At 48.3% G+C, this 15000-nt stretch overlaps 1 protein-coding gene across 1 annotated transcript in view; it reads right to left on the reverse strand.

Moving 5' to 3' along the window:
• The window catches only part of lrch2 (leucine-rich repeats and calponin homology (CH) domain containing 2), a gene marked incomplete at its 5' end in the record, with an annotated part of 85077 nt that overhangs the window by 65512 nt on the left and 4565 nt on the right, over window positions 1-15000 (reverse strand). Inside the window, 1 exon segment of the mRNA XM_084319789.1 lies at window positions 1-112. This exon segment is cut by the window's left edge and continues 33 nt beyond it. Within this exon segment, the coding sequence (XP_084175915.1) occupies window positions 1-112 (112 nt within the window).

Raw genomic sequence — 15000 nt, forward strand, 5'->3', positions numbered from 1 at the left:
ATGATGGCTTCTGGGATATATTTGATGCAGTTGTGGTAGAGATTCAGGGACTCCAGGGGGGAAAACAGACACACCTCCGAGGGGATTTCTGTGAGACGGTTCTTCGATAGGTCTGCAAGGAGAAACATGGAAAAAATAAATATATGCATATAACTGTCCTCTCCTCCTACCAACCCTCTCATCCCTCAGATCCACATCAGCCTGCCTCCTCTCCTCCTACCAACCCTCTCATCCCTCAGATCTTCCCGTTCTCAACTTTCACAGGTTCTGGAACTCCCTCCTCAAGACATTTTCCAATCCTGCATCAAGACCTGTCTCTTCTCCACTGCCTATTAACGCTAACCTTCTCCTCTTCAGTCAGTGACCGGGCCCAGCCTCCCGCCCGAAAGAAACCACGGCTTCGTCTCATAAAATATTCAGACGCTGGTCCATTCAGTAAAGTCCCAGCATGGAGAGAGAGACGGAGAACGAGAGCATGCCTCTTTTTTTTTTTATCCACTTTTTCTCCCATTTTCTATATTTTCTCCCATCCCAATTTCGTATCATCCAATTCAACCCTCCCCTGTCACGAACGCTGTTTCTTGCCTCCCACAAGCCGGCTGCAATGTGGACTAAGTCATACATAGCACAAGTCCCCTCCGGTACTTGAGGTAACAGCAGTCGCATCTTTTCACCTGCACAGCTCGATCTCTCAGTGGCGAGGAGTAACGCGTGGGAGGCTCACGCTGCCCCCGACACCTCCTGATTCTACTGCGCAGGCGCACCAACCGACCTGTAGGAGTCGCTGTCCACAACACCCGATCCCCACCCATCAGTTTCCCACCCCCTAATACGGCCAATGTGTATTAGTATGAACGACCAGCTAAACTGAAGGCAATGTGGAGAGCTGGGCTCGAACAGGCGAGCCCAGCGTCTCTGCATTCGTGGCGAGCGCCTTGCCCACTACGCCACATAGCCGCCCGAGAGCATGCGTCTTTTGGTGGCCCAGATCTCTGTGTACATCGACTTCAAGGACAAGACGTAGGCTTGGGGGGTGTGTAACGATAGTAAAGTCAGATCTTTCTTGACATCAACATAAATTATTGAGTAGAAATAGTTGTTCCTGCAATTCCTCTCATTGAGCTGATTCAGTTGCCTGATGCATGAGGGTGGGGCTGACTCCAGAGACCTGCAACCGTGATGATCATGAACTTGTGTGATACAACTGTTACTGTTGCAGCCATGAGAGAGTTAACTACAAGTAATGTTACTGTTGGGGGCGGCTACGTGGCGTAGTGGGCAAGGCGCTCGCCACGAATGCGGAGACGCTGGGCTCGCCTGTTCGAGCCCAGCGCTCCACATTGCTTTCAGTTTAGCTGGTCGTTCATACTAATACACATTGGCCGTATTAGGGGGTGGGAAACTGATGGGTGGGGATCGGGCGTTGTGAACAGCGACTCCTACAGGTCGGTTGGTGCGCCTGCGCAGTAGAATCAGGAAGTGTCGGGGGCAGCGTGAGGCCGTGAGCCTCCCACGCGTTACTCCTCGCCACTGAGAGATCGAGCTGCGCAGGTGAAAAGATGCGACTGCTGTTACCTCAAGTACTGGAGGGGACTTGTGCTATGTATGACTTAGTCCACATTGCAGCCGGCTTGTGGGAGGCAAGAAACAGCGTTCGTGACAGGGGAGGGTTGAATTGGATGATATGAAATTGGGATGGGAGAAAATATAGAAAATGGGAGAAAAAGTGGATCAAAAAACAAAAAAAAGTAATGTTACTGTTGCAGGGAGGGGGGATGGTATATATATTTTTATTTTTGTCGTCGTGATGTCTTGATTTTGTCTGTCCTGTCCGCTTTGTTTGTATCTGTTAAAACATTGAATAAAAATAATATCAAGATGTTACTGTTGCAGCCACGAGAGAGGGTGTATATATATGTGAAGTCCACCAGGGGGAGCCAGACTCAAACTACCATTCACCACCCTGATTCAACAGTACCCTCAAGAGACATTAACCTAGAGCCATATGAAATCCGTTTTATTATTTTCCAAATTCCATTTTATTTTTTCCCAAATTCCATTTTTTCCGTTTTAATATTTCAGAATTCTGTATTTTGCCTTTTATGCTCATTTTACCATCAGAAATAGTGTCTAATAAGTGGGAATGAATAAATGTCCACAATTGAATAAGATATAACAGTCCATTTAATGTTTTTAAGTGCTTCAACTCAGAAATACAGTTCAATTTTACACAATATTTTTCAATTAATATTGTGACAAAATAAAAATACATATTTCAAGTGTAAACAATAGATACAGCTAGCTACTACTGACATTATCACAATGACAATGTCAGTAACCTAGCTATATCTATTATATTGTGATGAAATATAGTAATGCATAATTTAGGCACCTTTAGTTTAGTTTATTTCGTTTATAAAGGACAGTGTATAATGGCAAACGTTTGCATTAAACAAATGGATGAGTGCACCAGATTTAGCAAGAAGCTATCATTTCCATCTATAGTCCTATGTACTGTAACGTTTCATAGCTATTTAAGTTTATTTAGATTATAAAGGGCAGTGTATAATGACAATAGTTTGCATTAAACAAATGGATGGGTGCACTAGATTTAGCAAGAAGCTATCATTTCCATCTATAGTCCTATGTACTGTAACGTTTCATAGCTATTTAAGTTTATTTAGATTATAAAGGGCAGTGTATAATGACAATAGTTTGCATTAAACAAATGGATGGGTGCACTAGATTTAGCAAGAAGCTATCATTTCCATCTATAGTCCTATGTAATGTAACGTTTCATAGCTATTTAAGTTTATTTAGATTATAAAGGGCAGTGTATAATGACAATCGTTTGCATTAAACAAATTGATGGGTGCACCAGATTTAGCTAGAACGTCTAGAAGCTATCATTTCCATAGATAGTCCTATAACGTTACATAGCTATTTAAGTGTATTTAGTTTATAAAGGGCAGTCGTTTGCATTAAACAAATGGATGGGTGCACTAGATTTAGCTAGAAGCTAAACGTCCTAACGTCCTCACAATAGTGTCGCAAGTGTTTTTGCGGGTCCAGTCCACGAAACGTTGACAGAATTAGCAAAACACCTTATCACCGGAGGCATAAAAGTCATTAGGATACTGTTCTGCTCTGAATTGAGGGCTTATTGTGGAATAGTTGTGAGGTTTTGCCCGCTGCTCACCACCTTTTCTCTGTTTCTTTAAGCCTATACTGTTTATTTTCCCTTCTCACTCACTCTCTCTAGCCCCCACCCTCTCGTTCTTTACCCTCAGTGGCCACACCTGTTCGATTATCTATTATCTCTCGCACCTGTGGTGGCAGGCTAATTAGTCCCCCTGTGGGCTTTAAATACCAGGGCGCTTCCCCTCGTTTCGGCGTGGGGTCGTGTTGTATACTTGCCGAGTCATATTCTCTAAACATCTAGACTCTTTCGGGAGATCCTCTGTCTGCCTATGCTGTTCGATTCTCCGGCGTCGAGATGTTTGCTCCAGCCTTCGCCAGCTGTCGCCGTTGCCTGTGGGGGAGACTGGTCTGCGCTCCCTGTACTTCCACGGGAGGCACCCCAGCGTTCCACTGCAGACCCCCGCGCAGCTGTTCGTCCTGACGCACATCCAGACCAGCGCAGACGCTCTCCAGTCCTCAGCGCGCAACGCGCATCTTCCAAGGACGCTCGAGCTTGGCACGCTCTCCAGACCAGCGCGCAACGCGCATCTTCCAAGGACGCTCGAGCTTGGCACGCTCTCCAGACCAGCGCGCAACGCGCATCTTCCAAGAACCCTCGAGCTTGGCACGCTCTCCAGACCAGCGCGCAACGCGCATCTTCCAAGGACGCTCGAGCTTGGCACGCTCTCCAGACCAGCGCGCAACGCGCATCTTCCAAGAACCCTCGAGCTTGGCACGCTCTCCAGACCAGCGCGCAACGCGCATCTTCCAAGGACGCTCGAGCTTGGCACGCTCTCCAGACCAGCGCGCAACGCGCATCTCCTAGACCTTCGAGCTTGGCACGCTCCTCCGTACCAGCGCACAGACGCGCATCTTCCAGACCTTCGTGCTTGGCACACTCCTCCTCGCAGACGCACCCCGAGGCGTCTCTCTGTTCCGACGCGCACACCAAGGTGTGGCGCGCACTCTGTTCCTCGGCTCCGACAGCGGCTACCCGGTGGACGACATCCCCGCCACCGCCACTGTTCCGACGCGCACACCAAGGTGTGGCGCGCACTCTGTTCCTCGGCTCCGACAGCGGCTACCCGGTGGACGACATCCTCGCCACCGCCACTGTTCCGACGCGCACACCAAGGTGTGGCGCGCACTCTGTTCCTCGGCTCCGACAGCGGCTACCCGGTGGACGACATCCTCGCCACCGCCGTTGTTCCAGCGCTCTGTTCCTCGGCTCGGACAGCCAGCCACCCGGTGGCGATGCCCTCGCCCCGTTGCTGTCCCTGTACCTTTACGCATACGCCTGGGTGAGTTTTGATTGTGATGTCACTCACTCAGCGTAATGCCCCTTGCCCTCGTCCCGCTGCTGTTTCCCAGCGTATTGCCTCTGTTTTTGGTTCTCACTTAGAATAGTATTTTTGGACTTTACATCTCCCCCTGTGTGTTTGTCACACGAAGATATTATTACTTTGTTCACTTTGTTATTTGGACTGTTCTGCACCTGCTCTGTTTTTTCCCTTTTTGTGCATTAACTATCTCCTCTGTCCTGCAGAGCGGCCCAGATGATTTCCACCAGTCCTCCCAGTTCCTCCCTGTTCCCCAGCCCGCCTCCGCGGGCCTCAGTCCCCTCCTAGTTCCTGGTCCCAAGTTCTCCCTTTCTAGTTCCACCTAGTTCCTGTTCCCAAGTTCTCCCCTTTCTAGTTCCACCTAGTTCCTGGTCCCTAGTTCCCCTAGTCCCCGTTTCTCCTGTTCCCTAGCTCTCCTAGTCCCTAGTCCTCTTTCCCTAGTTCTCCTAGTCCCTAGTCCTCTATCCCTAGTTCTCCTAGTCCCTAGTCCTCTATCCCTAGTTCTCCTAGTCCCTAGTCCTCTTTCCCTAGTTCTCCTAGTCCCTAGTCCTCTTTCCCTAGTTCTCCTAGTCCCTAGTCCTCTATCCCTAGTTCTCCTAGTCCCTAGTCCTCTATCCCTAGTTCTCCCAGTCCCTAGTCCTCTATCCCTAGTTCTCCTAGTCCCTAGTCCTCTAGCCCTAGTTCTCCTTGTCCCTTGTTTACCTAGTCTCTAGTTCCTCTGTCCCAAGGCGTTCCCTTAACCTTCCCTTAGGCGTTCCCTTACCTTCCCATAGTGTTCCCTTTTCCTGCCCGCCTCTTAAAGGCACCTTTCCTTCCCCTCATATTATATTCCTGTATTTGTGATTCTCCCTTAAAGGGACAGTGCCCTTTTCCCTGTTTTTCCCTGTTGTTCAATAAATATCTGTTTCTTGGCAAACCATCATACCTGTCTTGTGTTGTGCGATTGGGGTCGGTTACAAACCATAACAGTACGACCCCACCAAATCGACGACCCCAGCCAGCACAGACGGTGTATGTTGAGTTTGCCTTTTTTTTTTTTTGTTCCCTCTAGCTCCCCTGTTAGCCCTGTTAGCTTCCTTGTTAGTCCTGTTTAGCTCCCTTGTTAGCCTGTTACTCCCCTGTTTAGCTTGTTAGTCTCCCCGGTTAGCTCCCCTGTTTGCTTCCCGTTTTGCCCTGTTTGACCCCCCTGTGGCTAGCCATGCCCTGGCAGCTAACCCAGTCCCTCAGCAGAGCCCCTGTCTGCTAGCTTAGCCCCGGCTGCTAGCACAGCCTCTATGTTTATGCAGCCCTTGCTGCTGGCATAGGCCCTGTAGCTAGCCATGCCCTGGCGGCTAACCCAGTCCCTCAGCAGAGCCCCTGTCTGCTAGCTTTGCCCCGGCTGCTAGCACAGCCTCTATGTTTATGCAGCCCTTGCAGCTGGCATAGGCCCTGTAGCTAGCCAGGCCCAGGCAGCTAACCCGGTCCCTCTGCATGGCCTCCACTTTTTTGTGCAGTTTATCTCACACAGCTAGGACTGTCCTTCCAGCTAGCTTGTTCTCTCATGCTGGTCCAGCCCTGTCTGCCAGCCTAGCTCCGGCAGCTAGCGCAGCCTCTATGTTGATGTAGCAGTACAGCTAGCATAGGCCCTGTAGCTATCAGTGCCCTGGCAGCTAACCTTCCCTCTGCTAGCCCTTTCCCGGTGCTACCATGGTTACCCCTTAGCTACCCTGCTTGCCCCTCAGTTCCCCTAGACCAGTTGCTCTAGACCAGTTCTCTAGACCCAGTTCCTCTTGACCAGTTCTCTAGACCAGTTCTCTAGACCCAGTTCCTCTAGACCAGTTCCCCCAGTTGCCCCTCTGCTACCCTAGTTACCCCTCGGCGACCCTGTTTCTTTTGCTGGCCCCACTCTTGTGGTGGCTTCCCCTGCTGGCTTGGCCAGTACCTCTTGTTTTGCCCCCTGCCACTCTGTCTGTATTTGTTTTGGGTCGCCGGGTGGCTCCCGTTGAGGGGGGGGTACTGTGAGGTTTTGCCCGCTGCTCACCACCTTTTCTCTGTTTCTTTAAGCCTATACTGTTTATTTTCCCTTCTCACTCACTCTCTCTAGCCCCCACCCTCTCGTTCTTTACCCTCAGTGGCCACACCTGTTCGATTATCTATTATCTCTCGCACCTGTGGTGGCAGGCTAATTAGTCCCCCTGTGGGCTTTAAATACCAGGGCGCTTCCCCTCGTTTCGGCGTGGGGTCGTGTTGTATACTTGCCGAGTCATATTCTCTAAACATCTAGACTCTTTCGGGAGATCCTCTGTCTGCCTATGCTGTTCGATTCTCCGGCGTCGAGATGTTTGCTCCAGCCTTCGCCAGCTGTCGCCGTTGCCTGTGGGGGAGACTGGTCTGCGCTCCCTGTACTTCCACGGGAGGCACCCCAGCGTTCCACTGCAGACCCCCGCGCAGCTGTTCGTCCTGACGCACATCCAGACCAGCGCAGACGCTCTCCAGTCCTCAGCGCGCAACGCGCATCTTCCAAGGACGCTCGAGCTTGGCACGCTCTCCAGACCAGCGCGCAACGCGCATCTTCCAAGGACGCTCGAGCTTGGCACGCTCTCCAGACCAGCGCGCAACGCGCATCTTCCAAGAACCCTCGAGCTTGGCACGCTCTCCAGACCAGCGCGCAACGCGCATCTTCCAAGGACGCTCGAGCTTGGCACGCTCTCCAGACCAGCGCGCAACGCGCATCTTCCAAGAACCCTCGAGCTTGGCACGCTCTCCAGACCAGCGCGCAACGCGCATCTTCCAAGGACGCTCGAGCTTGGCACGCTCTCCAGACCAGCGCGCAACGCGCATCTCCTAGACCTTCGAGCTTGGCACGCTCCTCCGTACCAGCGCACAGACGCGCATCTTCCAGACCTTCGTGCTTGGCACACTCCTCCTCGCAGACGCACCCCGAGGCGTCTCTCTGTTCCGACGCGCACACCAAGGTGTGGCGCGCACTCTGTTCCTCGGCTCCGACAGCGGCTACCCGGTGGACGACATCCCCGCCACCGCCACTGTTCCGACGCGCACACCAAGGTGTGGCGCGCACTCTGTTCCTCGGCTCCGACAGCGGCTACCCGGTGGACGACATCCTCGCCACCGCCACTGTTCCGACGCGCACACCAAGGTGTGGCGCGCACTCTGTTCCTCGGCTCCGACAGCGGCTACCCGGTGGACGACATCCTCGCCACCGCCGTTGTTCCAGCGCTCTGTTCCTCGGCTCGGACAGCCAGCCACCCGGTGGCGATGCCCTCGCCCCGTTGCTGTCTCTGTACCTTTACGCATACGCCTGGGTGAGTTTTGATTGTGATGTCACTCACTCAGCGTAATGCCCCTTGCCCTCGTCCCGCTGCTGTTTCCCAGCGTATTGCCTCTGTTTTTGGTTCTCACTTAGAATAGTATTTTTGGACTTTACATCTCCCCCTGTGTGTTTGTCACACGAAGATATTATTACTTTGTTCACTTTGTTATTTGGACTGTTCTGCACCTGCTCTGTTTTTTCCCTTTTTGTGCATTAACTATCTCCTCTGTCCTGCAGAGCGGCCCAGATGATTTCCACCAGTCCTCCCAGTTCCTCCCTGTTCCCCAGCCCGCCTCCGCGGGCCTCAGTCCCCTCCTAGTTCCTGGTCCCAAGTTCTCCCTTTCTAGTTCCACCTAGTTCCTGTTCCCAAGTTCTCCCCTTTCTAGTTCCACCTAGTTCCTGGTCCCTAGTTCCCCTAGTCCCCGTTTCTCCTGTTCCCTAGCTCTCCTAGTCCCTAGTCCTCTTTCCCTAGTTCTCCTAGTCCCTAGTCCTCTATCCCTAGTTCTCCTAGTCCCTAGTCCTCTTTCCCTAGTTCTCCTAGTCCCTAGTCCTCTTTCCCTAGTTCTCCTAGTCCCTAGTCCTCTATCCCTAGTTCTCCTAGTCCCTAGTCCTCTATCCCTAGTTCTCCCAGTCCCTAGTCCTCTATCCCTAGTTCTCCTAGTCCCTAGTCCTCTAGCCCTAGTTCTCCTTGTCCCTTGTTTACCTAGTCTCTAGTTCCTCTGTCCCAAGGCGTTCCCTTAACCTTCCCTTAGGCGTTCCCTTACCTTCCCATAGTGTTCCCTTTTCCTGCCCGCCTCTTAAAGGCACCTTTCCTTCCCCTCATATTATATTCCTGTATTTGTGATTCTCCCTTAAAGGGACAGTGCCCTTTTCCCTGTTTTTCCCTGTTGTTCAATAAATATCTGTTTCTTGGCAAACCATCATACCTGTCTTGTGTTGTGCGATTGGGGTCGGTTACAAACCATAACAATAGTTTAGCTTCTTGACGATGTTAACACAAGCAGCCAGACGCTTGAGCACCGCGGCTGTGTTGTGTGTAACACGCTGTAGCGTCCCCGCCTCCCCGGTCGCGTGTACACCAAACGATCCACCCAAAAACGAAATTTCAGTCCAGATTAGGCCAAATTCTGCAATATTCCACGTTTTGCAGTTGATTCCATTTTTATTGGTTAATTCCGCGATTCCGTCCGCGATTCCGTGAACGCGGATTTCATATGGCTCTGCATTAACCCCACCGTGAATCCTTATTCTGCATCTACTCCAGGAGATGGTGTTAGTGGTTTAAAAACCCCACCTCTGGGACCACGTGTACCCCTGTTTGTTTGCCTGTGGGTTCAACTCCCACCAGAACCTTCTCTCCTGTGTGTCTCTCCCACACCCACACCCACACCCACACACACACACCCCTGGAGATCCGATCTGCCCCCTCGCTGGAGACATTTAAGGCCTGACTAAAAACCCACTTTTATTCCCTAGCCTTCAATAAACCCTGATTCTCCCACACCCTAACTCACACACTCCCATGCAACTTTATCCTGCCCCCTCCCCCTTGTATCTCTTCTTGTGCTCCTCTGTCCCCTGTGTGCTATATTGTACTTTGTGCTCCTCTGTCCCCTGTGTGCTATATTGTACTTTGTGCTTCCCTATCCGTGTGTTGGCCTACTGTTGTCCTATTCTCTGAATGTACTGTCTTGTCTTTGTGCCTTTTTGTATTTTGTATTTTTGTATGTTATATTATGACATGTTATGCTTTGATTGTACAGCACTTTGGTTGGCTCTTGAGTTCTCAAACGTGCTTTATAAATAAATGACTTGACTTGACTTGACTTGACACACACACACACACAGACACACACACACACACACACACACACATACACACACACACACACAGTAACTAGAGCCATATGAAATCCGTTTTATTTTTTTCCAAATTCCATTTTATTTTTTTCCAAATTCCGTTTTTTCCGTTTTAATATTTCAGAATTCTGTATTTTGCTTTGTACGCTCATTTTACCATCAGAAATAGTGTCTAATAAGTGGGAATGAATAAATGTCCACAATTTAATAAGATATAACAGTCCATTTAATAGGGCTGTCTTAAATACTTTGAAGCTTCGAAGCTTCGTTCGATGGGCATGGGATTCGAATATGAAAATAAAATTTGATTATTAAAAAAAAAAAAAAAATTATATATATTTTTGCAAAATCAACTCTGCCTCTCTTTGTTAACTACAACAAGCAATGCTGTTTGTTATTTAAGATGAGGTCGGACTCGGCACCGACAGATTTGTGTTCATTGTGCTGCTTTTATAAAGCCTCAAATGACGGCTTACAATATTTCATGAAAGCAAAGTGTTTTGTTTGTCTAAGATTTTAAAAGGTTTAAACTTTACAGCACTGACAAAGTTGAACAAAGTGCTGTACAAGTCCCACAACATAAAAAAAAAAGTAAAAAAAAAAAGAAAAGAAAATATATATATTTTTTATTTTATTTTTTTATAGTGGATTCCATTTTTATTGCTCAATTCCGCGATTCCGTCCGCGATTCCGTGACCGCGGATTCCATATGGCTCTAACAGTAACCATATCACACAATTGTATTTCACAAATTCAAGACTTGTTTCTAGTATTGTAACTTTTAAAATGTCCACAAAACTACTGAAACAACGTCTCATATATTTTTTTTTTTTTATCCACTTTTTCTCCCATTTTCTATATTTTCTCCCATCCCAATTTCGTATCATCCAATTCAACCCTCCCCTGTCACGGACGCTGTTTCTTGCCTCCCACAAGCCGGCTGCAATGTGGACTAAGTCATACATAGCACAAGTCCCCTCCGGTACTTGAGGTAACAGCAGTCGCATCTTTTCACCTGCGCAGCTCGATCTCTCAGTGGCGAGGAGTAACGCGTGGGAGGCTCACGCTGCCCCTGACACTTCCTGATTCTACTGCGCAGGCGCACCAACCGACCTGTAGGAGTCGCTGTCCACAACGCCCGATCCCCACCCATCAGTTTCCCACCCCCTAATACGGCCAATGTGTATTAGTACGGACGACCAGCTAAACTGAAAGCAAATGTGGAGCGCTGGGCTCGAACTGACGAGCCCAGCGTCTCCAGCATTTCGTGGCGAGTGCCTTGCCCACTACGCCACGTAGCCGCCCAAACAACGTCTCATCTTATTCTAACATGGTGTCACTTGTTGAGGGAGAGAGAAGGTCGACATTTCGACTGGTCTCTCTCGGGGGGCACTTGAGGTTAGGGTTAGGGCAGGTATGCAGGTCCCGTCTGGACACGTCGAAGCAGAGTGAGTCTGTGGGAGGAAGCGGCTCTGGTTCTCACCGTGTGTTCATATCCCGTGGCCATTAACCCTTTCACTGCCACAAACCACAGAGAGAGAGAGAGAGAGAGAGAGAGAGAGAGAGAGAGAGAGAGAGAGAGAGAGAGAGAGAGAGAGAGATGACCTGGTGCTGCTGTCTCCAACAAAAGAAGGGCTACAGCAGCACCTTGATCTTCTGCACAAATTCTCCCAGACATGGGCACTGACAGTAAACCTAACCAAAACTAAAGTTATGATATTCCAAAAAAGGCCCAGCCTACAACAACACAAATTCCTCCTAGACAAAATGTCCCTAGAACACACAAAAAAAACTACACCTATCTCAGCCTAAGCATCAGTGCTACAGGGAACTTCAACAAAGCTGTGAACGACCTGAGAGACAAAGCAAGAAGGGCTTTTTATGCCATCAAAAGGAACATCAAGTTAGACATTTCCAATCAAAATCTGGCTCAAAATATTAGACTCCGTCATAGAACCCATTTCCCTATATGGTTGCGAAGTCTGGGGCCCACTTGCAAACCAAGACTTCACCAAATGGGACAAACACCCAATTGAGACTCTGCATGCAGAATTTAGCAAATCCATTCTCCGCACCCAACGGAAAACACCAAATAATGCATGCAGAGCAGAACTAGGAAGATACCCACTAATCATCAAAATCCAAAAAAGAGCATTTAAATTCTACAATCACCTAAAAGAAAGTGACCCAGACACACTCCACAACAAAGCCACTACAGAGAGACCTTTGAGAGATGCCCACTCAGCCAGATGGTTCTGGGACTCTGCTCACAAACACTATATGAATTGAAAATGGGGGACCCTGATGGAAACAAGACAAACGTCTTTCTCAGGTCTGCATCCCCTTAACAATTGTATGTATTGAGCCGTACTGTATTGTACCCATTCTGCAATCTGTTAAATAAAGTTTTCATTCATTCATTCACACAAACAGAGCCACCAGACAGAAACCACACTGGACTAAACCAAATTATAAGAAAACAAAAAGAAAACTATCTGACACATTGGAAAGAATCAACCCAAAACCAGAGCAAATTTTAATGCTATTTGGCCCTAAACAGAGAGTACACAGTGGCAGAATACCTGAGCACTGTGACCGACTTTCCCTGTTCCTCGAACGCTGATTCACTCTGTGTTTCCCCTAGGATTTTTTTCAGGGAGGGTGGTAGGCCCCCCGAAACTACTAGTGTTGTCGCGGGGCGCGCATGTCACGGATACGTGGTGTCAACAGTGTCGTCATAGATGCGCGCAGTAAAGTTTAAATATCAACATTGTCTGGCCATCCTCAGTACATATCAAACTTTCCAAAGACCAGAGTTGGGACGGGTACGCGTGCACACACACAGAAAGGGAGAATGGCTTATATGAACTATCCAGTTCATATATCAACTTATGTCAACTATCCAGTTATTTTTTATATAATTTAGCTAGCTCGCCAACGTTACTGTGATTAAAGCATTTTTTTTTTTTTTTTATAATACTTTTTTTTTTATTATAATTTTTTCGAACTAGACTTGATACTCAGGATAATTGCGCACGGCCGCCTCACCTGAAAAGACAGCAGGTGTAGATCGCAGAAATCCTGATTTTCTAACGGCATTGATTGATTGATTGAAAACTTTATTAACAGATTGCAGAATGGGTACAATACAGTACGGCTCAATAGCCTCGCCGACAAGTTAAATGCATAATCTATAGGCTAATTTTAAGTCCCTCATTACCCCAATCAATCAGATTATATTTCTTTAAATGTGCCTGCTGGCAGTAGGCTTAATGGAATGAATAATCGAATGAGATCTTGCTAGCGAAAATAATTAGTTCAACTCTTTCAGCATAAGTAGATAAAAACAAGCACAAAGAGTATATCTAATTGATACGAATTAATATAATTATGCTTATGAGGATAGCTTTTTTTTATCCACTTTTTTCTCAGCTTTTTCTATTTTTCTCCCATCCCAATTCCACTGTGCCAATTCAAGTTTCAAGTTTCAAGTTTCTTTAATAGTTGTCATACAGAAGTACAGAATACTTTCATACAAAATGCTTCTTACTGTTACGCTCCAGAGACTGTGCTAGACAAGATAGTATCAAATAACATAGTATAGCATGTAGTTTAGAAGTAGAAAATGAGGTCACAGTGTTCAGTATAGACATATGTACAATGTTCGATGCAGAATAGACGTAACTGAGTTACCATATAATATACAATACTATGCAGTGTACTAATGTACAGTACTATATAGTGCAAAGCAGAAATGGGATGAGGTACAATTTAGGTACAATTTACAGTAAGGTGTACGAGTTGTAGTGCAATCCTTCATCAATAAATATAAAGTGTGGGGAGTGGGTGCTACAGTGTGTTTGTTTAAAGTGGGTGTGTGCTATAAAGTGTGTGGAGTGGGTGCTACAGTGTGTACTACAGCTACAATTCTTCCCTCCCTTGTCTTAAACGTTGCTCGCATATGCCCCCCACTGGCCGGTTGTAGGGAGGATAGAAGCCTTGCATCACGTGTCCCCTCCGATATACGAGGCGGCAGCCTGTCACATCTTTTCACCTGCCAGCGCGGAATCTCATTGGCGAGGTGTAACGTGTGGGAGGCTCACACTACCCCCGCCATTTCCTGTCTCTGCTGTGCAGGCGTCCCCAACCGACCTGTAGGAGTCACTGGCCACAACGTCCAGATTACCACCCATCGACTTCCACCCGCTAACTCTGCCAATTGAGTTAGTATGACGGCTGACCCAAGCCGGAGGCAACGCCGACAGCCGGAGTCGAACCCGGTGTCTCTTGCGTTGGTGACGAGCGCAATGTCCGCTGCGCCACCCAGCCGCCCTGCTTATGAGGATATCTGTACTGTATGTGCTTAGGTATCATGTACTAAATACATGGTTCCCAAAGTTTTCAAGACGCGACCCCCGAAATAACGTGTCAGAGAGGCTTGGAGTTGGAGGCTATACAGTTTCACTATTAATCAGGTTTTAATCTGTTTCGGACATCATCCATACATGCATTGAATTGATACCAGTGACACCAGTCATGTTCATCACCCTCTTGTTCATCATCAGATAACAGTGCTTGAACAGATAAATGCATTTTCTCAAATTCATTCATGAAAACGTCAAAGGCTTGCAATTGCTCATTCATTTTCTCAAGTCATGTCCACATCATAAAATCCGTCAAACAGCGCATCTCCTCAGACATTTTAATCCCAGTTACAATATCACAATAACGTGTGAGTGACAGTGATACAATTCAACAATCCACAGATTCAGATTCGTCGTAATTCACATCCACAATCCACGCATAAAGACGCTTCAATTTGGGCGGCTACATGGCGTAGTGGGCAAGGCGCTCGCCACGAATGCAGAGACGCTGGGCTCGCCTGTTCGAGCCCAGCGCTCCACATTGCTTTCAGTTTAGCTGGTCGTTCATACTAATACACATTGGCCGTATATGGGGGTGGGAAACTGATGGGTGGGGATCGGGCGTTGTGGACAGCGACTCCTACAGGTCGGTTGGTGCGCCTGCGCAGTAGAATCAGGAAGTGTCGGGGGCAGCGTGAGCCTCCCACGCGTTACTCCTCGCCACTGAGAGATCGAGCTGCGCAGGTGAAAAGATGCGACTGCTGTTACCTCAAGTACCGGAGGGGACTTGTGCTATGTATGACTTAGTCCACATTGCAGCCGGCTTGTGGGAGGCAAGAAACAGCGTTCGTGACAGGGGAGGGTTGAATTGGATGATACGAAATTGGGATGGGAGAAAATATAGAAAAATGGGAGAAAAAGTGGATAAAAAAAAAAAGACGCTTCA

Source organism: Notolepis coatsorum, assembly GCF_963971535.1.
Source record: "Notolepis coatsorum genome assembly, chromosome: 8".
NCBI lineage: Eukaryota > Metazoa > Chordata > Actinopteri > Aulopiformes > Paralepididae > Notolepis > Notolepis coatsorum.